This window comes from Parasteatoda tepidariorum, chromosome 9 (assembly GCF_982258835.1).
Source record: "Parasteatoda tepidariorum strain Cologne lab strain chromosome 9, Ptep-v5.0, whole genome shotgun sequence".
Taxonomy (NCBI): domain Eukaryota; kingdom Metazoa; phylum Arthropoda; class Arachnida; order Araneae; family Theridiidae; genus Parasteatoda; species Parasteatoda tepidariorum.
The window spans coordinates 68,219,581-68,244,690 of record NC_141763.1 but is presented as its reverse complement, the minus strand read 5'-3'; the positions used below and the strand labels follow the sequence as shown (position 1 = coordinate 68,244,690).

General features: G+C 31.9%; 1 protein-coding gene and 1 long non-coding RNA gene across 3 annotated transcripts in view; one reads left to right on the top strand and one right to left on the bottom strand.

Annotated features, from left to right (window-relative positions):
• Nucleotides 1-25,110, top strand: part of LOC107445839 (zinc finger protein 521) — a 304,977-nt gene that overhangs the window by 274,834 nt on the left and 5,033 nt on the right. For both annotated transcript variants that reach the window (XM_043038701.3, XM_043038700.3), the window contains exons 7-15: nucleotides 1,000-1,267; nucleotides 1,922-2,168; nucleotides 3,495-3,643; nucleotides 4,718-5,091; nucleotides 14,444-14,921; nucleotides 17,190-17,602; nucleotides 18,994-19,572; nucleotides 21,168-21,438; nucleotides 22,685-22,936. In XM_043038701.3, the coding sequence (XP_042894635.2) occupies nucleotides 1,000-1,267; nucleotides 1,922-2,168; nucleotides 3,495-3,643; nucleotides 4,718-5,091; nucleotides 14,444-14,921; nucleotides 17,190-17,602; nucleotides 18,994-19,572; nucleotides 21,168-21,438; nucleotides 22,685-22,936 (3,031 nt within the window). The remainder of the gene's footprint in view (nucleotides 1-999; nucleotides 1,268-1,921; nucleotides 2,169-3,494; nucleotides 3,644-4,717; nucleotides 5,092-14,443; nucleotides 14,922-17,189; nucleotides 17,603-18,993; nucleotides 19,573-21,167; nucleotides 21,439-22,684; nucleotides 22,937-25,110) is intronic.
• The window catches only part of LOC122268715 (uncharacterized), a 63,446-nt gene continuing 59,588 nt past the window's right edge, over nucleotides 21,253-25,110 (bottom strand). The window contains exon 3 of the long non-coding RNA XR_006224653.3: nucleotides 21,253-21,389. This is a non-coding gene — a long non-coding RNA (uncharacterized LOC122268715). The remainder of the gene's footprint in view (nucleotides 21,390-25,110) is intronic.

Genomic DNA, 25,110 nt, shown 5'->3' with positions numbered 1-25,110 from the left:
TAAAGTCAATATTCCCTCTTCCAAATAAACATAACCTGTAATAAATATAAATATTATGAGTATATATGTTGAGATAAGAAGACCTTTTACAGGTAAGACCTGTTATAAGTAACCAAAAAAGTATAGGCTTTACTTTACGCTATTAAGAATAAAGCAAAGTACGTGAATAATTCGCAGCTAAAGGTACAAAAAGGGATATACTATAGTAATGGTTATTTAAACAACAATCTTCTCCAGTGTATAAGGACCAAATGACAGTAGAAAACTAACGAGACAAACGCGTACAAGATGGTATAATCTGTAGGGAAATAAGAAACAGGCGTGAAGGTGTTTAACGTGAACTCTGTAGTAATCGACGTCGAAATTAAATTAGAATACATTTCATTGGGATTACATTGGGATAGGATAGAAAATTAGAAAGATTATAAGCAAATTATTGGAATTTTTCAAAATACTGAATGATTCCCCATTCAACAACAATCGATTAAATAAATCGATTGTTGTTGAATGAATAGACCAGAGTTAAATGATTCTAGCTCCATAAAACAATTCATAAATAACATAAGTTTGAGTTTTAACAGAAAAAAATTAGGTTTATAAGCTTCATAGTTTTGTGTTTTCTGGAAAGTTCTTGTTTATAGAAACAAAATTATAGTATATAAATTTCTGCACTTTTATATGTGCGGGAAGATTTCCGTAACGTGATCTATGGCAGAATAGTCGCCAAGTCGTGGCAACTTCCTTGCAGCGGCTCGCGAGAAACTAAAATAACATCACACAGAGGGGCCAACTCGAAAGGTATAACTCGTAGTAACCCCCGGGCAAACATCTACATGATTTTTTTAAAAAAATTGCAAGATTATCATCTATTTGGCACCTTGGCGGCTGTAGTTGGCAGATCACGTCGCGGAAATATTCCCATATGTGCAACATTCATGCTGATTTGCTTCCTTTTATTATTGCTAAGCATATTTTTCTAATGCAACTTTTCTTTAATAGAACACATCTGATACCGATACTGATCGAAGTAGCAATCCAGAAGCAAATAGCGCAAAACCCCATGAAAGAGCATCACCAAGTATGAAACTGACGTGCGGATTTTGTTCCAAGTCTGACTTTCCGACTTTTGAATCATTACAACTGCATGTTCAAGTTCTGCACATTCCAACTGGTGCTGGTGGGGAATGTGGAAATAATTTTGCAGCTTCACTTCGATCTTTGCAATCTTTGATGCATAAAAGAAGCCAATATCCGCCAAATGCATCAGGTAAGGCTTTTCAGTCTGAAAACTTGATACTTATGCCATTGAAGTAGTGATTTGTGGGCATAAATGAAATAATAAAAACTAAACGCTAGTGTAAAAATTATTTCCATGGTTTTAAAATTGGTTAATTTTCTCGAGCCTTCTCTAAAGATAGATAATTTCAATAGGATATATAACTTTAATTAAAAGAATGACCATGTTTATTTGCATGAAAAAAGAAGTGGCCCTTGATGGCGCTGATTGTAGCAAATTCAGAGAAGTCCGATTTATCTGCTAAATACCGATAACTTTTTTTAAATATTTATAAAACTTACTATTCGATGTCAATTTATTTTCAAAGAAAAATATTAACTATCCCTTGCTGTTTCTGCTCAATATCTTCTTTAATCTATAAGAGTAAGCTACAAAAAATTAAATCTGAAAGATGTTCTGCTACAAGTAACCTCATAGAAATAAAATCTCACCGAATCACCATCTGTTGAAGGGTTTTTAAAGCTTAAAAACGATGGTAATAAATTATCAGCTGGCACGATTTTTTTAAAACTTTTTTTCAAACTCAAATGTAATTTTTTTGCCTCTTACAATCTTTTAACATGATTTTTTATATGAAAAATAGAAATAATATGTTTACCAATATTCTTCATCGCAATTTTTTAGAACCTTTCGGGTATCAAATGATGGACTGTGATAATAGTTATTCGGCCCTACACATGCTTCAGAAGTATCCGTCTCTTAGTGATGGCTTCATGATGAAAAGGCCCAATGACATCTATTGTTCTCAGTGTAACATAAGTTTTGCATCATCGGCAGCTCTCTTAGATCACGTGCAACTAGTCCATGAAACACCAAGTGGAAATGTACCCCGGTCCCCATCATCCCCTGTCAGCAATCAATCAAGCAAAAGGTAAATTTTTAATGATATAACTCATGATGTATGTCAGTGTCAATGTGTTTCGTAATCACCACCCTTAATGTATATTTTTAGAATCGTCGTAAACAATGAAACTATGCATATTAGGGTTCAGAAATTAATTTTGAATTGAAGGAGAACAAAAATGTTTCTTAATTCTGGCCAATCACTGACCATGTGAAAGAGATCAGAGCAGAAATTAAAATTCCCGAATACTCATTTGTTTGGAGATGAAAAATATAAGCAGTTTATAGAGAAAGGAACTTAAGTTTTTCGTCATTTAATAATTTTCTCTCTGGTCATTTTCTGATATTATGAGCATGGCATTTTCAAAAATTTTTCCAAAGGTTCTAAAACCATCTATTATATATGTTTCCGAACAGCTTATATATATTATGCTAAAATAGCCTTATGATATGCTTTGATACTCAAATACTTTTGATACTAGTAATAATGATACTTTTTGATACTAAGAATAATTTTTTTTAATTTTGATGTTGAACTTGGTAGAAAAAACATTTTGAACTTGAACGTTAAGAACGTAAAAAATAAAATGAAAGATTTCAAGAAACTAAAATTATGAACTATTGAAGTAGAAAAAAAATCGACTTATTTCGAACATAGCACTCATTCTCAAGATAAACAACGTCTGAATAATGAAACTATAACACGTTAGAAATAAGAAAAAGCGCGATTGTCAATAAAGAAAAGGAAAATATTGCAGACAACAGAATAAGAAAAAAAACCGCGGTGACTGAAGGGGCGATGGTAACTGAAGGAGGCAAATCAGGGCAAAATAAATTTTTGCGTAGAACGTAAGGTACGAGTGGAACCGACTTCATTAACTAGAGAATCGGCAATCATTGTGACTAAATAAACACTTAAGAGCAATTGAAGTTAAATTTACACCCAAGATCAGAACAGTTCATTTTTGCACATGATTATTGTCCCCATAATTCACTAACATTTTTTTTCTCATTTTAATTCTTAAACGAAAATAGAGTTCTTATACACGAGAAAAATATAGAAGATAATCTTTTTTTATAAGTAACACTAATGAAAAAAAAAGGTTTTTTTTTTTTTTTACTTAGAAATTTTTAGTGAACCTTTAGGTTTAATTGTTACAATTCATATTTTTCATGGTAAAAATCAAATTATGACTACGATGAAATGACGTTTTTATGTTCAAAAGAGCTAACACAGAATGCATAAATCAAGATGACTAACCTTATCATTTAAACTTATTATAACTTGAAAATACAATATATAAACGTTAAAAATTTAATTATTTTAAATTATGTCTAAAACTTTTTCTAATAGGTTGTTGGCGAGTTCTAGGCTTAGGCCGAATGGCGCCAAGCATTCAAAATCTTCCAACTTGTCGGGTATTCATCCAACAATGTTTAATGGAAGTACAAGCTGTCATTACAGGAGGCAAGATCCAGGCGGAGGCCATTCTCTAACCTCAGGTAAAGATGCAAATTTTTTCGAATGCAATTTGGAATTATGCAATTTCTACCATTTCTGTTCGAACCTACGGTTTTTTAATTTCCTTCAACACCGATGGAGTAAAACGTATATGCCTGCTCGAAATCAATGCAAAACTCCATACTTATTATTTTATATCAGTCGTTGAACAGCTGCCCAATTTCGGGTTTACGACCACTAAGTCCAACTCCATAGCCTTGTAGTTTTGAACCCAATATAGAAGACAAGGGAATCAAGCATTTGGAGGGATCAAGCATTTGGAGGTATTTTGGTTTGTGGAGGAATTTTTGATTGAACTAACCCGCATTTGAGTTACATAGAGAGGAAAACCACGAAAACTTTCACGGTTAGCCTGACGGCAAGGGGGCTTGTAATCCGTGATCTATCTACCACTGCGTATATTTTACGTCAGCACTGAAGTCGATGCAAGTCGGGTGGGTGCGGAATTCATATCGACCAGCCATCACTGAGATTGGAACCCGGTTCCTTTGGAAGGCAAACGCTCTATTCCATTTTATAAAAGTATTTGTAATGATTTTTTTAGAAAAAATAGGAGTGTTCAGCTTCCAGCTCACTTCGATTCATAACTCCCGTGGATATTTCTCATTCATTATTATTTTTTCCCTCAAAAGTCGATGAAAAAATCAGTTTGTTTATAAAATGTATAATTGTTATAATTTTTCATAAACTCATTTTGTTGATGTGTTAATCGCTGCGAAATGAAAGGGTACCTGACCTGGATTTTAAAAAAAATAATCAACTGCACTTGATAAAAAATTATTTAAATTAGGGAATACAGAATATGTGCCACAATAAGAAGCAACAAATGAGAAGTTAGTTTACTCGTTAACAATAACAATCAACAATTATCTTATATCAAATAGCAGTTCCAATTGGAAACAGTTTTGCTTAGTAATAAAATATGGTAAAACATTATCTGTTTGAATTTAATGTGATAAAAAATTATTTTCTGGTCTTTTTAATGGTTGAAAAAGTTTTTTTTATTGTTATTTACCTGAAGAAAATAAAAACAAAAACCACATAATTATTTTCAGGCCAAACAACTGAAAATGGACCAAATACTCTTCTCTGCAGTCAGTGTAACGCCGGATTCTCAGATTTCGAATCCTTCCGGACGCACTTGAAAAGTCACCTGGATGCTGCAGCAGCCGCATCAACATCTGGTCCAGTTTCTTCGGCAGCAGTAATGCAACAGCATTCCTGCCCAGAATGCAATGCTGAATTTGCTAACGAAACTTTGTTGGACAGTCATGTGATTGGACATTTTTTGTCAGCCACTACGGAGTATGGCTGCCAGTCTTGCATGAAGCTGTTTCAGAAACCAGATGAGCTGCAAAAGCATTTAATGGATATGCACGCATATCATTTGTATAGATGCGCCCTCTGTAAGCAGATCTTTGATTCAAAGGTGAGTCACTGTCATTTATTCTTTTTTTTTTCTAAACGAAACGAAATTATTCTTCAAACAAATGACTAGGCTTTAAATTTAATTGGCTCTGGACAAGATCTGAAAATGATTAATGACTGTAATTTACGCATGGAATTGCAAAGCCTGCAATTCCATTAACGAATGTGCTTAAATAAGAGAACAATATTTTAAGCCATATGCGCACCAGCAAGTGCGCCTTGGGTTAAGGCGGTAAAGATGCCTTTAACTCCGCAAGTGAGGAGCTGGCTGTCATGAGTTCGATCGTTTCACACTGCTAAATTACCTGTGTGTATATGCAGTAAGGTTCCCATTAAATTGGACTCTGGTGAAATTCATCTCGTTGATTTTGGTGTGAAAATTTGGAAAGAGAGATACTTGCTCAGATGCTGCCTACGTTGTCTGACCGGGGTCAAAGTTAATTTGCTTTCCTACCATGACCGTTAAAAGATAGAGGCCTTGAAAAGCGGATGGTTCAATGATGCACATCTTATGCCGATTAATTAATGTCTATTTTTAAAGTTCGAATTCTCGTTTGATTTTAAAACAAAATTTCAAACTAAAAAATATATTAATTTATTTGAAGTTTCAATAAGATGAAATCATTAGTGTTATAGAAGGTTTAAATAATATTGTCATGTAAAGGAAGCAGATAAATTTTCTCTAATCAACATAATTTTCGTATCGCCAACTTTTCATACTCTCAAATAAAATAGAATTTTGTTTCTAAGTTCTTCACTAGCTTAAACAGAAGAAAGTCGAAACATCGATGGCTCGATTCTGTAGAATCAGACTATAGCTCTATTTATTAAAAAAAAAGTTTATTTCACGTATTTTAATATTTGTTTATTTTTTATTCGCTACGTCAGATAAATTTAATGAACAATATTAACGTTGTATCATTCGTAGATTACGTCACCAAATGAATATTTCTAAATTTATCTGATGCCCCACGTGTTTAGTTTGTTTGTAGTAATTCTTTTAAAATGTGTTTCTATAAAAGTAAACAATTTAAAATAAACGGTAATTGAAATTTTAAAAAAAATAGTTATGTTTTCAAAGACAAAATTAATGCAAAATTGATACTAATTTGCTCAGGAGAAACGTAAAAAATTGTTAAAGGATAATATTTTCAGTAAAACCACGAATTAAAAACATAACTTTTTAAAAGTTTTTTAGTAAAAAAGAATTTTTTGTAATGTTTCGAAATACCAATAAAATTTCTATATGCTTATTGTTACTTTAATTTAAAGCTTAAACTTTAAAACTATTTTTAGGACATAGTAATTACAATAACATAATAATAATAAAAAATCACAAAAACTGCTTTTTAGAGAGAAAATGTGGTTCTATAAAAATTTTGTTTTTACCATGCTTTTCTCCAAAATTTAAAAAAGGATAAAATATTAAATCAAAATGCCTTTTTATGACAATTTATGCTAAAATAATTCAACAAAATAGGGCTTCAATTTTTAGGTGTTTTTTTTAAATAAATAAATATAAAAAGAAAAGCTTTGAAGTAATAGAGATATTTACAACACACAAAAAATGCAATGAATACAATAAACTCCCTTTATTTTATTTTTTTAAATTTCGCAAATTGCTTTCATAAATGTTTGCCAAAATTTAAATGACCTGCAATTGGATACCAGCAAGTGACGTCATCGTAGGTAAATCATTTGTCAATTCAGAGGCCAACCAGGTTCGACACCCACACACCCACACATGACGTCACTTGGTATGTGTTTTTACCCTATTAAATCTTATAAGTTACCCAATTAAACCCCATACCCATGAGTTACCCAATTAAATCTTATTTGAATCACATGGTTAAGCATAATCACTTCACGTCTGAAGTTTCCAGCACCCGATTAATGTTTCGTTGATATTGACAAGAACTTCCTTGCGTTTTTAATAACAATAAGAAGAATAACAAGAAATTATTTAATGTTTCTTAATCGTCAACATGAATATATCACTGTTGAATAGTGTAAAATAAAATCAAATGATAATCTCAATGCCGGACATAGTTCATTCCTCAAAACACTTAGCATGATAAAATTTACACTTTATCACCCTTCTTCCACTTAATTATACCTTATTTTAATGTTACAAGATCTAAAGCATTTAAGTGCTCATCCTGAATCTGAAATCTATCATTTAGCTTATCGAGCAACTCTCTAACTAATTAAAAATACACCTCTTAATCATATTCATCTCTGCCAACGCACACAATGATATTTAAAGTGTCGGCTTCATCAAAAGACAACCGCTTTCTTAACTACTTTACACAAATGAACTTCATACCTACGACCTTCAAGACTTATCTTCTTGCATATTCAAACTTCTATGGGAAAATGTCACGCTGCCAATTTACATTTTCTTCTTTTTTTTGCATCTTCGTATGATAGAGAAGCCACGCAGTCTTGTTTTACTTCATATGGAGATCGCCACGGGCGCTGTTTTTGGCGATAATGAATTTTGGGTTTCTCATGAATGGGACGCGATTTTATTGATTAATGAATTTAAGGAAGTAGTAGAGCTTGTAGTACTGCCAATTGAACTCGTGTCTTATTTTGTTAATGAGTGTTGAACCGAGGGAAGTTTATGTATCAAATGAGGACTTAGTGTTTTGCTGAAAGGAGTAATCATATTACATCAAAAACTTAAACTATATTGTTTCGGTTTCATAATTTATGTGAATAAGATTTTTAATTCTCCCAAAGTATAGAGTTTATGCGTTAGGAAAGCTTAAAAAAAATTGTTTTACTTCTCGCGATTTTATAGTTAGATACAATATTTTTAACGGAAAATATTTCTATCGCTTCCTCATCGTAAGCAATTAGAAGACGAAATAGTTTACTTTTATAGCTTATTCAATGTTTGAACTAATACAGAAGAAACTATGTATACACCGAAGAGCCATTACATTATGACCACCCTGCTAATAACATGTAGGACCACCTTTAACCCTCAAAACTGCCAGCACCCGCCGTGGCATAGAATCCACAAGGTGCTGATAGGTAGTCTGAGGTATCTGGTACCAAACGCTCACCAACTGGTCCTGTAATTCCTTCACATTGCGAGGAGGTAGCGTGGCAGCACGAGTTTGGTTTTCCAAGTAGGACCACAAATGCTCTATTGGATTAAGGCCAGGTGAATTTGGGTGCCAAGACATGACTTGAAAGTCACTGGAATGTTCCTCGAACTAATCCATGACGATTCGACCCTTATGACATGGTGCATTATCCTGTTGGTAAACACCATTCCCTGCAGGAAAAACTGATGCTATGAATGGGTGAACTATGTTCAAGTAGCTTACAGACATCAGGGATTGTTCTATGAGGATTATGGGTCCTAATGTGCCCCATGAAAACATTGTTCCTGGGCGAGAAACCATGAAAACCTGGGCGAGCCCATTGTTATAGATAGAGGGTGGTCATAATGTAATGGCTCTTAGGTTTATGTGTTTATGAATGAAAAAAAAGTAAAAAAAGTTGGTAAGGTCAAATATTTCATGAAATATACATCGGATCAAAAAACTGAAAACTGGAGCAAACGTGAGATAGTTATCCATTAATTTCAAATTCGACCCCATGGGACCATTATTGAAATCTTACATTTGATCCCTCATTTTTTATTGCAGATTAGGATTCTCCAGAAAAAAAGTAACGTGATTCGATCTATTGGTTTATACATTTCACTGAGTGACTGTAACCAACAAAAATTAAAATGGGGTACAAGATGTTTAAAATCGAGGTATCTCGAAATCAATCTTATTGAAAAAAAAAAAGAAAAATGTTTCGTTACTTTTTTTTTTAAAAAAAATTTTTAAAAATCCTTGCAAAAATTTGAAGCATGTGATAGGTTTCCAGATTAGCCATTTTAAACAGATTGTACTTGATCTTAGTTTTTCTCGATTGCAGCTCATTCTTTAAAGCAACATACATAAATCAGTGGGACATGTAGTTAATTTTTTCTAAAGAATCCAAATCTGCAATTAAAAAAGGGGATTCACGGTTTATAGTTAAGATTTCAAAGTTGACCCCAGGTGAGGTTTAAGATCAAGTTATTTGAAACCATTGGAAAACTTTAAAAAAAAATAACGAAATTAGTTTCTTTAGATTCAAAGTATATATATATATATATATATATATATATATATATATATATATATATATATATATATATATATACCTGATGCAGAAGCCATTTTAATTGTCACAAAGCAACGTGTTGCCCAATCGACTCATTAACAAATTAATATTTTTCACAAGTAGACTTGTTAATGTAGAAAATATTTTATTTGTTGCAAAACACTGTCCTGAAACGGTTTTGTTCCAATTACAAATTAATGTTCGAAAGATTGGTCCGTTAATTTAGAGAAAATTTCCAATTCTTGCGAAACTCAATTCGAAAATCGGGCTGTTCATAAACTATTGTTCTACAGATTGCGAGAAATAGAATTTAAAAATTATTGTTTATCGCTGATTTAAAGAGCGGTAATTATTAATAATTATTTTGCCTCATTAAGTTTACCAAAATAGGGCGTTTAAAATGAATCCTATGAAACACGAAGGAAACCTAACTAAACTAAAAAGAAACTTGAGTCAGACAATGATTATTGTGAGCTGATTGCGTTCTAAAAAATATTGCTTTTCAATGCTTATTATTTCCGTCTCGTTTTATTAATAAATAACCTTTCAAGGATAACACGCAAAACTATTGCTCAATTCCTCCCTTAAACTGTTAGTTTAACTTTAACAAATGAGCAAAAAATCGAAAATTAACTTTCCTCTATTAAACTCTTATTTTCTAAAAACCTTTATCGTATTTTATCGTATCTCATTAGAATTGTTTAAAAAATATATTTACAGAGTTATCAACAGAAATTCTTTTTCTCTTTCCTTTTTTTCTATTTTAGAAAAAATAAATATCTAAATTTTAAAACTTTATAATTTTAAGTGCTAAATTATGCTGTATAAAAAGTCCTTTCTAAATTATGACTTTAATATAAATGCAATTTTCATAATTTTGAATTCATATTTGTATGATGCTTTCTATTTGTTTCATGTTAGTTTTCAAGATGTTAAATTATATATTTGTGACATTTTTTTTATATTTTATACATTTATAGTAAAAATAATAGTTTAACATTATCATACAAATCTGCTTTTTTTTCTGTTTATAAAAATTTTATATACGTTTTAATTTATATAGTTTTACAGACAATTGTTTAAAAATGTATTTGAAAACTACTAAAAAATTGTAAATTTTACATCAACAATTTAATTTGTTTTCAAATCCTTTATTAAGGCATTAGAAGGCAGTTTTAAACAAAAAACAAATACTTTAAAATTCTGACAAATTGTTATATACTTTAGAAATACTAATTTGGTGTTAACGTTCACGTTAATAATTGATTTTATCTAAAATGCGAATAAAAAAAGTATATATTAACGAAAGTGCAATTAACTTTTTTTTAAGCAGTGGCTATGAGCCAGCAAGCACCGATGGAATCCTTGAAAAATTAAAATCATCAACAGTTTCATTTTTATAAATTACTAGTTCAAAACAATTGGAAATTTTCCTTCTTCAAACGTCTCTCCTGAACAATCAAATCAAAAATTTGGAATGAATATTAAAATCGGATGTTAAAATTGCTATTTTCACGTACTACCCAAATTTCAGGACGCTACCTCAAACGGTTAATAAAAGTTAAACGGTTAATAATGAAAAAGTATTAAAATATGTTTAATAAAAATTGTGCATCAAAGGATTAAAGAGATTAAATTAACCATAGATGTAGCTTAGTGGTTGAAAAGCTAAAGTTACATGCATGCATGCAAATTATGAGAAACTAACATTTGCCAGCATGAATTCATAAAAAATTAATATGACGGAATAGAAAAATTAAGGGTCAAGAAACAGTAAAATAAAACAGAAAAAACTGGACTCAGCTTAATAAATGAAAGAAATATTCTTGCACGCAAGTATGTAATTAATAAAAACAAAAATTTTAAACCTGGTCACAAAATACAAGCACGAAATATTTTTTTTCAGAAATGAACAAATTATAAAAAAATTAGTTTTTTCATGTTTTGAAATTTTTAACCACTGTAAAGTATTTTATAAATGATAGATGTTTTTTATCAAGGAAAAGTTTAAAATTCTGTAGATTTCAAGAGAAGATTTTGAAAGCATGTTATTAATGACTCTGAATACAAAACATTTTCATCGGCTGAGACTTTAAATTAGGGTGGGTGGAAGGGAAAAATATGTTTTGTAAGCATCTTCCTTGCGTTACTATATATTTCAATAAAAATTTTCGAAAATCTATTAAAATTCCATTTGATAGGTTCTGACGCTAAGCTCTTCAGAAAATTCTAAGTTCATTAAAATTACATTTAACATACTCTGACGTTTCTTCAGTTCATTAAAATGCTATTTTACATGTTCTGACACTAAGCTCTTCAGTTATCAGCTAAGCTCTTCAGTAAATTCTCAGTTCATTAAAATGCCATTTAACATACTCTGACGCTTCTTCAGTTAATTAAAATGCTATTTTAGGTGTTCTGACACTAAGCTCTTCATTAAATTCTCAGTTCATTAAAATGCCATTTAATATACTCTGACGCTTCTTCAGTTAATTAAAATGCTATTCAAGATGTTCTGACACTAGGCTCTTCAGTTATCAGCTAAGCTCTTCATTAAATTCTCAGTTCATTAAAATGCCATTTAACATACTCTGACGCTTCTTCGGTTAATTAAAATGCTTTTTTAGATGTTCTGACGCTAAGTTCTTCAGTTATCAACTAAGCTCTTCAGTAAATTCTCAGTTCATTAAAATGTTATTTAAAATGGACTCTTCTTCAGTTCATTAAAATACTATTTAACAACTATTTAACATTTAACTGACACTAAACTCTTCAGTTATTAACTCTTCGATGAATTTGGAATTTTTTTTAAAATACTATTTTGAAAATATGTTTTTTTTAACAATTTGTTTGAAGCAAAACATAAAATTAGAAAAAATACCATCTAGTATCACGTTTTCTGCCACTTTCGCTTAAAGCTTACTTGTTAAATGGAAAATCTCAAAAAAAATATTAAAATTCATGAGGCTAATGATTAACGTAAGTTTCTACTTAAGAAGCTATTTCAAGACGGAAGCTATAATTTCAAAAAGTAAAAATTTCCCTTTTGTCTGGAAATCTGGTCTTTATCCGTTACCACACTGTTGTTTAGCCAAGAATTTTTATTTATGAAAATGCATTTTTTGCGATAAAAATGCAAAACAAATCAGTAATGGTTGAAAATAATCGTAGCCTCACACCGTTTCCATTAATTGATCGATAATAAGTGATTTTATAGAAAGTTTTTAAAATATGCTGCTTTGATGGTTGTCAGACCTCTGTTTGTTAATAATTCAAACAACCAGTGTGTGATTGACCTTTCAACTTGGACTTCAATTAAAAAGGTGGGGTTGAAACGTGATTCGGTACTTTACTTCTTTAAAAACTGTTATTTTAAATACGTAAAATATTCCTCAGTTTGTCGTACTCGCTCATTATTATTTTAAATATGCTGATAGCCTTTGTGCATATTTACAAAATATATTTTAATTTTGATTAAATATATAATTTTGATATTTTTAAAAATTCTTTGAATGTTTTAAGTCTCTTTCCTCACCATCTTGGATATTTTTTAAAATTTTTGATATTAATATTTTTTTTTCTGTTCTTTAAAGATTTTATAATAGAGTATCATTAAACAGGCGTACTGTTCCATTTTGGGGGGGCCGACCAAATGGAAAAATTGCCAAACTATTATTCGGGTATATTGTGTTAGTTTATATGAAGACAGAAAATTAATAATTCAAGATTAGAATTTAGAATAACCCTCGAAACGGAGTTATTCCGGCATTTATGTACCTTTAAAAAATGTGAAAAATAAAAGCATCTCCTTATTAGGCTTGTAAATTTTGCTCTTGGTAGTTTTTAGAACTTTAGTAGAATGCTTTCAATTATTTAAGGCAATAAAATTATGCAATCATTAATTTTGAATTAGCAATTAAATGCTAAGCATTTTCTTGTTTTATGTTTCTTTGAATTTATTTTTATTGCAATTTAGAGGAAAACGATTTGAAAATTAATTAAAAATTCTCTACACTTAAATTACGCAAAAAGGTATCTTTTAAAAATCTAATAACAAACAAATTTAGAAAAATTTATTAAAGAAACGGTTTTGTTTATTCCAGACAAGCAAAACTTTGGAAAGTAAAACATTTTGTCCATGAAATTAATTTGGTTTTGTTTCATATTGTTTTTTTTTTTTTTTTTTAAATTCAATTCAGTTTAACTTTTCTCTCAGTGTGTTTGCTTTCTTTGGGTAAAACCAAACGATGTTTGAGGAGCTTTAATAAATTATTGTTCGATATATAGATTTTCAAATACCCGCCTTTAAGAACATGACTGGCTCTTAAATCTGAATGTTAGAGTGCTTTCGTAATATCATTTAAAGCATTCTTCCAATACGCTCTTTATACAGAGTAATCCATAATAACCATCATTAAAACAAAATTTTTGATCTTTTGCCAAAAATGAAGTCAAAGCAGAACAAACCGGTTTGAATGCCAAAGGAAACAGGAGACAATTATTAGATACATCTTCAAGTTTCAGCTAACAATCAAGCTTTTTTTGATATTTTCAATCTCGCCTTCTTTGGCAATGATTCATTATATTGCGATACCATATTTGCTTTTTCCTTGCTTAAATATAACAGTAGTCTGCTGTATGCATGTAAAGTGACAAAAGCTAAACGAAAAATCCAGTTTATTTCCAATATTTTCTAATTTGGCGGACTAGTTGGAAAAGTCTTCAGTTTGTAAAATCAGCCTAATACTTTTTAGACTTTTTACTTGTGTACTTATTACTTAGAGGAAGTAAGCATTGAATTATTCAATCTCACAGACTTTTCTTAAGCTTATTACCATTAGTCTTTACTGAGACTATACTACGATTATTGCCATGCTCCTGAAATAAATAAATAAATCAGGCTAATTGTGCAATTAATTATACATTTTATAATTAGCCTAAGGATATATAGGCAGACTAATAAAGTAAGCTTAAAAAGTATAAGCTTATTAGAAAATACTTAAGGTTCTTCCGATTAGCTTACATATCTCTAAATGATAATTAACCTACAATGCATACATCCAGATAATTAGCCAGCAACGCATACATGTGTATATTTTCTTGATAAAAGTTCTAAAAATATATACCAAGGAAGTTTGCTTAAAAAAACTAATCTGTGCCTTATGAACATTTTTCAGGTGAGCATTCAAGTTCATTTTGCAGTAAAACACAGCAACGAATGCCGATCTTTGAAGTGTACGTCCTGCAGCTCCTATTTCCGAACGGAAATGGAGTTTCAAGTCCACGTCAAACTCACACATCTCTCTAAAAATTTTCACGTCAACAGCAACAGCACAAACTACCGCTGTCTGCTGTGCGATCAGTGCTTTCCCAATGAAATCCAGCTACGCTTTCATGCCTCAACACACAAGAAACAATTCACCTGCAGTGTTTGTGGAGATGCTTTTCACGTTGAATTTCTCCTTGACAGACACATACAGACCGTCCACCAAGGAGTTGCGACACCGTCACCCTCAATTCACCCTTTTATCGGGCAGCAACGAAACAGCAGTCCACAACCGCAAACAGCCAACGTGTCGCCAAAAACAGGAACACACCAAAATGAAGAAGCTCAGAATCTTTGCACAAAGAGATCTCCCAGCGAAACAAATCGTGGTGAGTGAGCATTTACTTTCAACAAAAAATAAATTATTACAAAGGGTATTAGTCGAGTAAAGTATTTACTGTCTAGCAATCAGGAGAACTTCCCTTCCAAAATTAGTCTGAGATTCTTTGCTGCTATGGAAAGAGTAAAACCATGTTAAATGGATGAACTAAACTAAACTAAACTCAGTGGCGTGACAGCCCATAGAGTGCCAAGGCCTACTGTGCCCATGTCAGTTTTCTTGATATTAAAATAAATTATTACAAGGGGTATTAGTTGAGTAAAGTATTTACTATCTAGCAATCAGGAGAACTTCCCTCCCAAAATTAGTCCGAGATTGTCTGCTGCTATGGAATGAGTAAAACCATGTTAAATGGATGAACTAAACAAAACTAAACTCAGTGGCGTGACAGCCCATAAAGGGCCAAGACCTACTGCGCCCATCTCAATTTTCTTGACCTCGGACTTTGGGGTGCAGGAGCAGATGATCAGCCGAAGGTTAGGTGATCAGCCGAACGTGGAACCCCTAGTGTTTAGTTCCCAAGCATGATTGGTACTCATTTATCGACCCACTGAAAGGCTGAGTCAACCTTGTCCTGCCCGAGGATCGAACCTAATGTGGACACTTTAAATGGATGAATAAATAAAAAAATGTAGCGCTAAGGATTAAAATTCGTCGAAAGAGTTGCGGGTTACGATTTATTTTCACGCCTAAGATAAAAATAAAAACGCTCCATCGAATATTATTATATCTGTAGTGTACGCAATTTAACTCATTCCTTCAATTTAACTTTCAACGAAACTAACAACAAGCGTAGTAACTCCGCAAACATGCGATAATGCTACCAAAAAAAAAAGGAAAAAAAAAAAAAAAAACAGTGATATTTTAAACAAATATAGCCAAATAAGAGATATCACTCTAAGCATAGCAAGCTTAGTGATGTATGTTGTGATATTTAATTTCTCAAATTTATTTCGCCTTATAAAATACAGAAAACGCTTTCGAATTGTGAAATTATCCTTAAATTTAAAAATGTATCTCAACTATAAAACATCCTAGAAAATCAAACCTGTTCATGCATCGCCTCGCGAAGCGTGGGTCTGGAGGAGTTCTCGTAGTAGCACTAAAGTATGTTGCTCTTCTAATGTAAATTAAACTTAGACTAAGCTGCTTGATAGTAAACCAGAATAGTTTTCTCATGAATTCTATTAGGTATTTATATTCTCAGATAAATATGGGGGAAATTAATATTTCATGAAAATTAATATTTGAATTTTAGAAAACACTTTTTTACTTCTTTTTTTTAACATCGAATTTGCCTTTGACTCTTAACAATTTCTGAAACGAATTTTTCTGTGAAATTCAATGACGCAGTACCAAGTCCTTTTACATTATTTTTCTCTAGAACTACTGTTAAAAAATATTACGCGTGTTCGAAAACGGGTTTAGATTAAAATTGAAGCAGAGTATTAATTCGCAGACTTCGAAGCTTTTGCAATATTTCAAATTGTGAATAAAACTTGTTTACGTTAAAATATCGTGGGCTGTGATATTTTTATACCAGACGAGGAAAATCTTGCTATAAATTACTATTCTATCTATAAAAAAAATTTAGTTGACACAAGTTTTTACTTAATATTAATTTACACTATCGATGTAATGTTAACAGTCTACTAAATTGCCTTTCGTACACTTAAGAGAGGTTCGTTATGAATCCGCAAAAGAAAATAAAAGTTTAGGCCCCCCCAAAAAAAATTTTTTTTTTTTATTGAATTTCGTAAAATGTATTTCTAACCGTATTTTTTTAAGAAATATTTTTAAATTATAAAATAGAATAGAAAATAACAAAATAAAAATTATTTATCAAGAATTGCTAATCAGAATCCATTATATTCCCAGCGTAAGGACAAAACTTTAAATTTTGAATTATTTTTTGGGTTGTGGTGATTTTTCTCAGAAAAAAAATACAATTGTTAACATATACTATATAAGGAAGGACAACTATTACAAAAAATTTAAAACAGGAAATTGGAGATGGGTTCATAATCAGTCCCATTTCCTCTTGTGAAGGTTGAAAAATTTAAAGAATCGAACTTTTTAACCTTTTAATTCCCTTAAATGCTGAAAAAGAACGAAGAACTAAAGAAACTAGCATACTATTTACCAACATTCTACACTCTACTGATTCTCTTTTAAATATTGGAAAGATATACCTTAATATTCTTCTATTATTGTACAACTTATTTTACATAAAAGTACACGTGATTATTTTATACAGGTGATCCGACTCATCCAGAACAAAATCAACTAAACATTCCATCCTCTACATCTACTATATCTCCACCAGCATCAACACCAGCACCATCGAAATCCCCCGTATTGGGAAGATCTGACTATCGCTGTGATATTTGTGACATCGTCTGTTCTACAGAATCAGGTCTTGCTGCACACAGAAAACAGGCTCACCACATAAGGCTGCACAAAGACCACAAATGCAACAGTGGACCAGCATCTTCTGTCAGTGTCAGCCTGTTCTGTGCTTACTGCAATGAGTCCTGCAAGTCGAGAAGTGACCTGGAGAATCATATGAAAGCTCACACTGCAACGTCTAGCAAGCACAAATGCAATATCTGTGATGAGATCTGTCCATCTGCAACGACTCTTGCTGAGCACAAACTTACGCATTGCAAGGTAATTACGTAATATTTTGTAAAGGCTTACAAGCATAAGCAAAACGTATTTAATACACTTGATATCAAAGTCTGCATTTTCGATGCAAGAAACTCACAAAGATTGAAATTTGGCTTTTTGATAGGTACGGAATAAGCTTTGCAGATTATTTAGAGCTTTAAAGATCGCGAAAATAGTTAGTGAATATTATAGCAATTTTTTACTTTTCAATAAATAAATTCAATGAATAAAATGAATGCATTTTATGCATTGAAATTCTTGCATTCCATGTACAATATGGTTAAATTAAACAGGACTACAAAAAATTTTAATTATTTTAAACTTACTTAAACGTTTTACAACCAATTTGAAGTAATATAGATTTCATGTATTCATATCCCGATAACGGTAAAACTGATGAGCCGAACTCCACTGAATTTGCAATTGATACAATTTGGACCATAAGGATTTGGTTTTCAAAACAAAAGAAATAGTTTGATTCTTCACCAATAAGATACTAAAATTACTCTTCAAGTCATTGCCATGTCAAATAAAAAAAATTAAAATTTTACTTGAATTGCATTTTGATATTGAGATCGCATTTATATTCACAATTACATGTTAACATACATTTTATAAAACACTTTAGCAATCATTCCACCTCATGACAGTAGCATGCTACATGAAGATTAATATTTACGTAGAAGTAAGGTTATTTGAAATTTAATCGACCTGTTCTTGCTATGCCGATTCTATTCATAAAGTGGACTTATAGCGATTCTGATCAATGAACCATTCTGTTCAATGAAAGTTTAAAAAAATCCAACTATTTTCTTTCTTTTAAAAGCCAGATTTCTCATGATATAGTATTTACTACAACTTTGGTCGAGTTTGGTTGGCTATTTTATTCGCTATCTGGTTTTAAACATTTCTACTTAAATCAAAATCAAGGCTTAATGGTGTAAATTTAACACTAAATATCAATTCTCCGTCATTTTTGGAAACCTTTCTTTTTACCTTTACATTTACTTAAATAAAAAAATTTATTGCTTTTTTGTTTCGTATTATCTTTTATAATTAAACAAATTAAATGTATTAAGATTTAATAACGAAGGTAAAAATATGTTGTCAAAGCTAATTCAAATTCAATCCTCCTTTGTTCAGTAAATGTTTCCTTTATTTGCATTTTTCACAAAGAATATCTTGCATATTTTAGTTGATAAATATCGTTACTTATCCAAAACTTGCGAAAAACTTCATCTTTGATATTGATTGTAATTGCATATTGATTGTTATTGATTGATGTTATTGATATTGATGTAATTGATATTGATTGATGTAACTACAATAAATGCATTAGAAGCATCTTTGGACAAAATTCTTAAGTAATTAAAAACATGCAATTTTTGCAGGTTATTTCTGGAAGTACGTGCATTGTGTGCAGGGTACAACTTGCCAACGAAGAACAGTTTCTTAGTCATATCCAACAACATAACACATCTTCCAACACAAATGGCAACGGTCTTCCTGTTCCTTGCGTTGTTTGTCGACAAACCCTCGTCGTGGACGTCGAAGTGCGAATGCATGCCAAGTTCCATTTAAAGAACGCTACTCTAGAACCAACCCTCGGTGCTCCAGCCCCTTGTTGTGTATGTTCCAGAATGTTTGATCCAGGAAATCTCATCATTCGGGCATCGGGAAAAGTCTCCGATAACATGCCACCCCATACCTACATGTGTAAAGACTGTTTTCATTCCAAAGGTGAAGTGGAACCAGGTGTTCCAAGGTGTGGTGAATGTGGTGTTAAATTCGAAACATTCGGTGAGTTGGATAGTCATCGAAGAACTGTCCATCATCAAAGGAATGACAAAAAGACTTATCAGTGTATCAAATGCCAAATGTCTTTCGAATCCGAAGCAGATATACAAGCTCACGTGACGTGTCATGTGCTTCATGAAGGAACTCAGCATGAATGCAGGCTATGTCACGAGGTACGTTGCAGTTCCTATGTTCGTTTTCTTTAATTTTCCATTGCAGCATCAACAGGAATAAAAACATTATTTCACACTAAGAAGAAAACAGCTCAAATCCGTTATCCATGTCTTGAACACTGCAAATTTACCTCAACAGCAGCGCTCTCTAACATTAGACACTGTAGGAAATTATATTTTTCTGTGGTAGTGAACGAAAGTAGAAATTTACAAAACTTCCATTTGAACTTGAAAATTCGACTATTAGTCTATCTGATCTTTTATACATCTGTTTATATTGTTTATATGTAATAATGGACAAAATTCTTTTAAATCTGATTTATTAATGTATTAGGCCATTATCTTTGCTGTCGCTAGCGAAAATATTTTCTGAAACTACAGAAATTCCTTGGTTGTCAGAGGGTAATTAAGTATTAGGGAAACTGGAAAGTAATGTCGTTTCGGTGCATTAATATTTGTTAGTATTAAGAAACTAGTTCATTTTTTTTCCTATAAATTTCTGATCCGGGATTGAAAGATTGTCGCTATCGAGATTGAATACATTGATTAAAAATAAAATTTTGATCAAATATCAAACGCAGCGAAACGGCATTACTTTCCAGTTTCCCTAAACATTAATTGATAACCATTATAGGTGAACTGGAACCAGAATATTATAGGACTTAAAAATATTTTCAGGGTCAGAAATTTGAACCAGTTGTAAATCAGCATGCTTCAAAATTGTTAACACTGAGGTCTGATATTCTTGATTAAAACTTCTTTAATTACAGATTTCGTGATCTCGAAGCGAAATGGAGCCGTGTAATTAAATTTTGGGGTCGTGAAAAACCCTTTTTTTACAATAAAGTATGCATGACAAACTATTTACTCAACTTTCATCATCATCATCATCATAGTTGGCTAAACAGCCCAATGTGAGCCAATGCCTTCCTCTGAAGATTTCTCCATGACAACTTCCGATTCACTCAACTTTAGCAACCAAAATTTTCACTTTTTTTTTCTAAACGTTAAAACGTCCAGTTTTAAATGAGGAATTTTTTTTGCGAAGTTCTTTTTTTTCACCGAATTAACTACTATTTAAATTTACACTTGGAAAAAAAATTTGCGTTTATACGAGTGTTTGATTTTACTTAATTCAAGTGGGTAAATTTCAAATCTGAAAATAGTTTTGTTTCGCAAGCTACAGATTTTTTTTTCATTCAAAATAGTAATAAATCAGTGCTGCGAAAATATCTAATATCTTTTCGAAAATCCTATGCGAATCATTTTTCGCATTTATCTTTTTTTGGATAAATCAATTTTCAAATCCTTTTTTTTTCCAAAAATGACATCTTTTCATCAGACTTAATTTTCTTAAAAGAAACTGGCAAATCGATGGAATTTTTCCTGTATATACACACAATAGGCCAAAATATCTGAATGTCTACTTAAAAATCGTGGTGTTGTAAATCAAAAACGCACTTAAAATACCTTCTTGTAGAAAACTTAGCCAATTAAAGCCTTCTAGCCAATCAAAACTTCCCAAAACTCTTTAATTGTATTTTAACTGATACTTAGTATTTGCTTTCAGTATTAAACGAAATACTTTTTTTTAGATCATGGATTCGCCTTCCAAACTTCAGTGCCACTTAATTGAACATAATTTTGAAGGAAGTTCTCATTTTACTTGTTACATATGTGCAGCTGTCTTCACAAATTCATCCCTCCTCCAACGCCATATGATAGATCATGGTCTTGATTCTCGCCCTTATGACTGCTCAGAATGTCGCCAAAAATTCTTCTTCCGGGCCGAATTAGAGAATCATTCTTACATTCATCTGTGGGAAAACGTGAATCGCCTTCAATCAGCAAACTCATCATTAAAAGGCAAGTATCAAACTTTTAACCATCATCCATCAAATCAACGAAAAGTCAAACATACTACGTCAAATTTATTACCTAATTTTTGCTGAACTGTTTAAGATTTTATTTTTAAGTTAATTTATTTTTCTGGAAATGTATATTTGCCCAATATCAATTATTTTCACAAAAGATTTTCAAAACAAAATATTTTCGCTGCAAAATATCCTAGCTCAAGATCAATTATTTTTACAACAAATTTTTGGAATATAATCGTTTTCGCAGCTCATCTCAACACAAAATAATCTCAACAATCAAACAATATCTTCATCTCAACACAAAAAGAATTTTTGCTTCAATATATTTTAATTTAATAAATATTTTTGCGGCAAATGTTTTAAGTGAAATATTTCCGCAGAAATAAGATTTTTCAAATTGCTTTTGGATACAGATAAGTTATAAATAAAAAATGTATAAAGCATCCCCACAACAGCGCATTGTGGGCAGGGGTCATGGAGCCGCAAGTTTGTGAACAACGGCATGATTGTGGCCATGTGGTCAGCAATGCACCACAGGCCACCTTCACTTCCCAGACAAGGTGGTACTTCCTGATCTGAAGTTAGATGGGCTTCAAGCCGTCACTGAGAATTAAACCCCAGTTTTTACAATGACAGCTCAACCCCTTCACCACTGAGCCAGCCATCACGGCTCGCATAGATGTTAAACATTGTTTAAATTGATACACATCATTATTAGATGTTAAAACTGTTAGTTAATAAGCTCGATTCCTTTTAAAATATGTGTTTTAAATTGTTTGCTAATACTTTTACGGCGGTATATTTTATACCAGGAGTGGTATACGTTGACCAACTTGGTCTCCGCTGTTTAGCAACAGCGGAGACCAAGTGGGACTCAACTATTTTTTGAGGCCCACAAAAATAGAGGAATCTACCTTGAATTAAAAATATATATCGATCCTACGTCTCAAAACTTAGTACTTCTTTCCGTGGAATCGGTGTCTCCTTGGTTAAGCATCGGGCTATTCCTATAACCTTCTTATATTTATAAGCACCCCATAATTTTTAAGTCCAAAAAAATAAACATAATTTCCCCTACCTGAAGAAACGCAGTCAGCAAAATTATTTTATTTTTTAATATTTTGCTTAACATCATTATCTAGAATGTGAATGAAATAATTTTATGTTTAATTCTAAACGAGCTTTCTATTTATTAGATCGTCTATAATGAAACCATAAACTTTATTCAATTGTAGGTAATGGAGAGAGTTCTCGACGCTTGTTTGAATGCCAACTATGCCCTAGTGTTTTCGGAAGTTCTTTAGATCTTGCAAAACATCAGCGAATCCACGAAAAGAGCTATAAGCATACGATAAGTAGTCGTTTAACTGTTTCCTGCCCTACTTGTGGAATGGAATTTTCATCAATAGAAGAATTAAGAAATCATGTATTGCTGCTGCACCCTACAACGTCTGACGAGGGCATCTTCAATCTTAAGCCAGACAAAGGTGAGTGCGATAGTCAAGTAAAAAAAAATTTTCGAAACTAAATAAATAATAAGAGGCTAGTAAATTTATTTTTTCTACACAGAAGAAACAAATGTGTCTATGTTTAGATTTTTTAAATTATTCATTCATGCTGAACCAAATTATCGTGATCATTTGTTTCAATCAGAACATGTCACGTTGCACCTCATATTAGAAGCCTCGGAAATAATTGTATACTTTCAAAAATGAAAACAAATTTTTCAGTAGGGTATTCGTTCGAACACTGTTATAAATAATTATGCATAATGTCTAATACATTTGCTAAAATTTCTGTACAGACTCAGAGGTTGTAGTACAGGGTGGTCGAAATTTAACTGACGGCTCTATAGAACAGATTCAAATAAAACTTAAAATATATATTATGTAGATCATGAGGTTGGAGTTCACGTCGAAAAAAGTATTTTGAACTTTCACCATTAGGTGTCACTTTTGCGTAGTTACTAGGAATATTACAACTCAAATTTGAAAATATAACAGAATATTTACTCACCTGCATGCTTTGTGTGCATAACTTGTCGTTCAACAATCAGCATATGGTTACACGTGTGCATTATTTACGTGCGGTTTAAGCAGTACAACGAAATCTATTTGCAATATTTCAAACTATTTTTTCCGATAGAAACCTCAGCTCCATTATCTGAATAAAACATATTTGAAGTTTCATTTGAATCCTTTCAGAAGAGCTAGAGACTCTGAGTACCGTCAGTTTAACCTTAATTATCTAATAATTTATCTACTATTAAATGTTTAACTATCTAACAGCCTTAACTAATATGGTTACACATGTGATTTAGCACAGCAATTACAAACTTAGAGAATAGGTTGGACGCATCATAAACATTGAAAATCGCATAGCAATCCACAGCAGGAAATCTCATCGTATACTACTAGAAGCGCTTCCCTATTATGGGCTGGCTTTTATCTTTCTTAATCATCTTTATATTTCCTTATAGTTATCATCGAAAATTTTCCAAATTTAATTGTTTTATCATAATTTCTTGATTTGATGACCAACTTGCAGCACTCGCTAATTCGATTGGCAAATTAGATTACCAGTACTTTACGATACAACATCTGCTTCCAGGCTTATTTGAATGCAGTTTTGGACAATAGTAACAAAAAGAGCTGTGATGGCTCATAGGACAGAGTATTCCAATGAGGTGAACTGGGTTCGAATCACAGCGATGGCTGGTCGATACGAATTCCGCATCCGGCTTGCATCGACCACAGTGCTGACGTAAAATATCCTCAGTGGTAGACGGATTATGGATTCGAGTCCCCTTACCATCAGGCTATACGAGGGAGGTTTTCGCGGTTTCCCTCTCCATGTAATGCAAATGCTTTTTAATTCCATGAAAAAGTCCTCCACGAAGTCAAATTTCTCCCAATACTTGATCCAGGAGTTCCCTTGTCTTCTGGATTGGGTTCAAAATTACAAGGGTTCGGAGTTGAACGTCAGTAGTCGTAAGCCCAAAAATTGGCCGGCTGTTCAGCGACGGTTATAAAATAAAGTATCAGAAACCATAAAATTAACATGTAATTAATTTAATTTGGACAAGTGAAAGTTCTGATTAGATGTGCACGAACAGCTTGCAAACCATAAGGAAGCCTCCTTGCTGCCTACCATAACATTTTCGGCCTTGCGTTGCTATGCAATTTTCAATCCTTTATATGTGCCCTACCACCTCTACAAATTTGAGACTGCTTTCAATTGAGACTTAATACGTTCAACACATTGAGGCTTAATACGTTGACAATTGAGGCTTAATACGTTCACTTTTACTCCTGACAATCGTTGCAGCAAATGCTTTCTTTATATTGGTTCAATGCTTATAAATATTTTTAACGGTGAATGTACAAAAGAATCCATTATACAATTATGTTTCCTATATTTAATGGTCAATATTATTATTCAACTATTATCATTTATTGGTCATAAACAAAAAGAGCCACTACTTTTTGATTATCATTAGAAAGAAAATAATAACAAAATAAATTTGTATTTTTAGTGAATCGCATACATTGAATTATAATCGAATTCTCTATTATGTTTCAAGCAGAAATAGTACAGAGTAAGGTTTGTTGTAGGTTATTAAATCTCAAAATGAACAACTATCATAAAAATTGAATTTTCG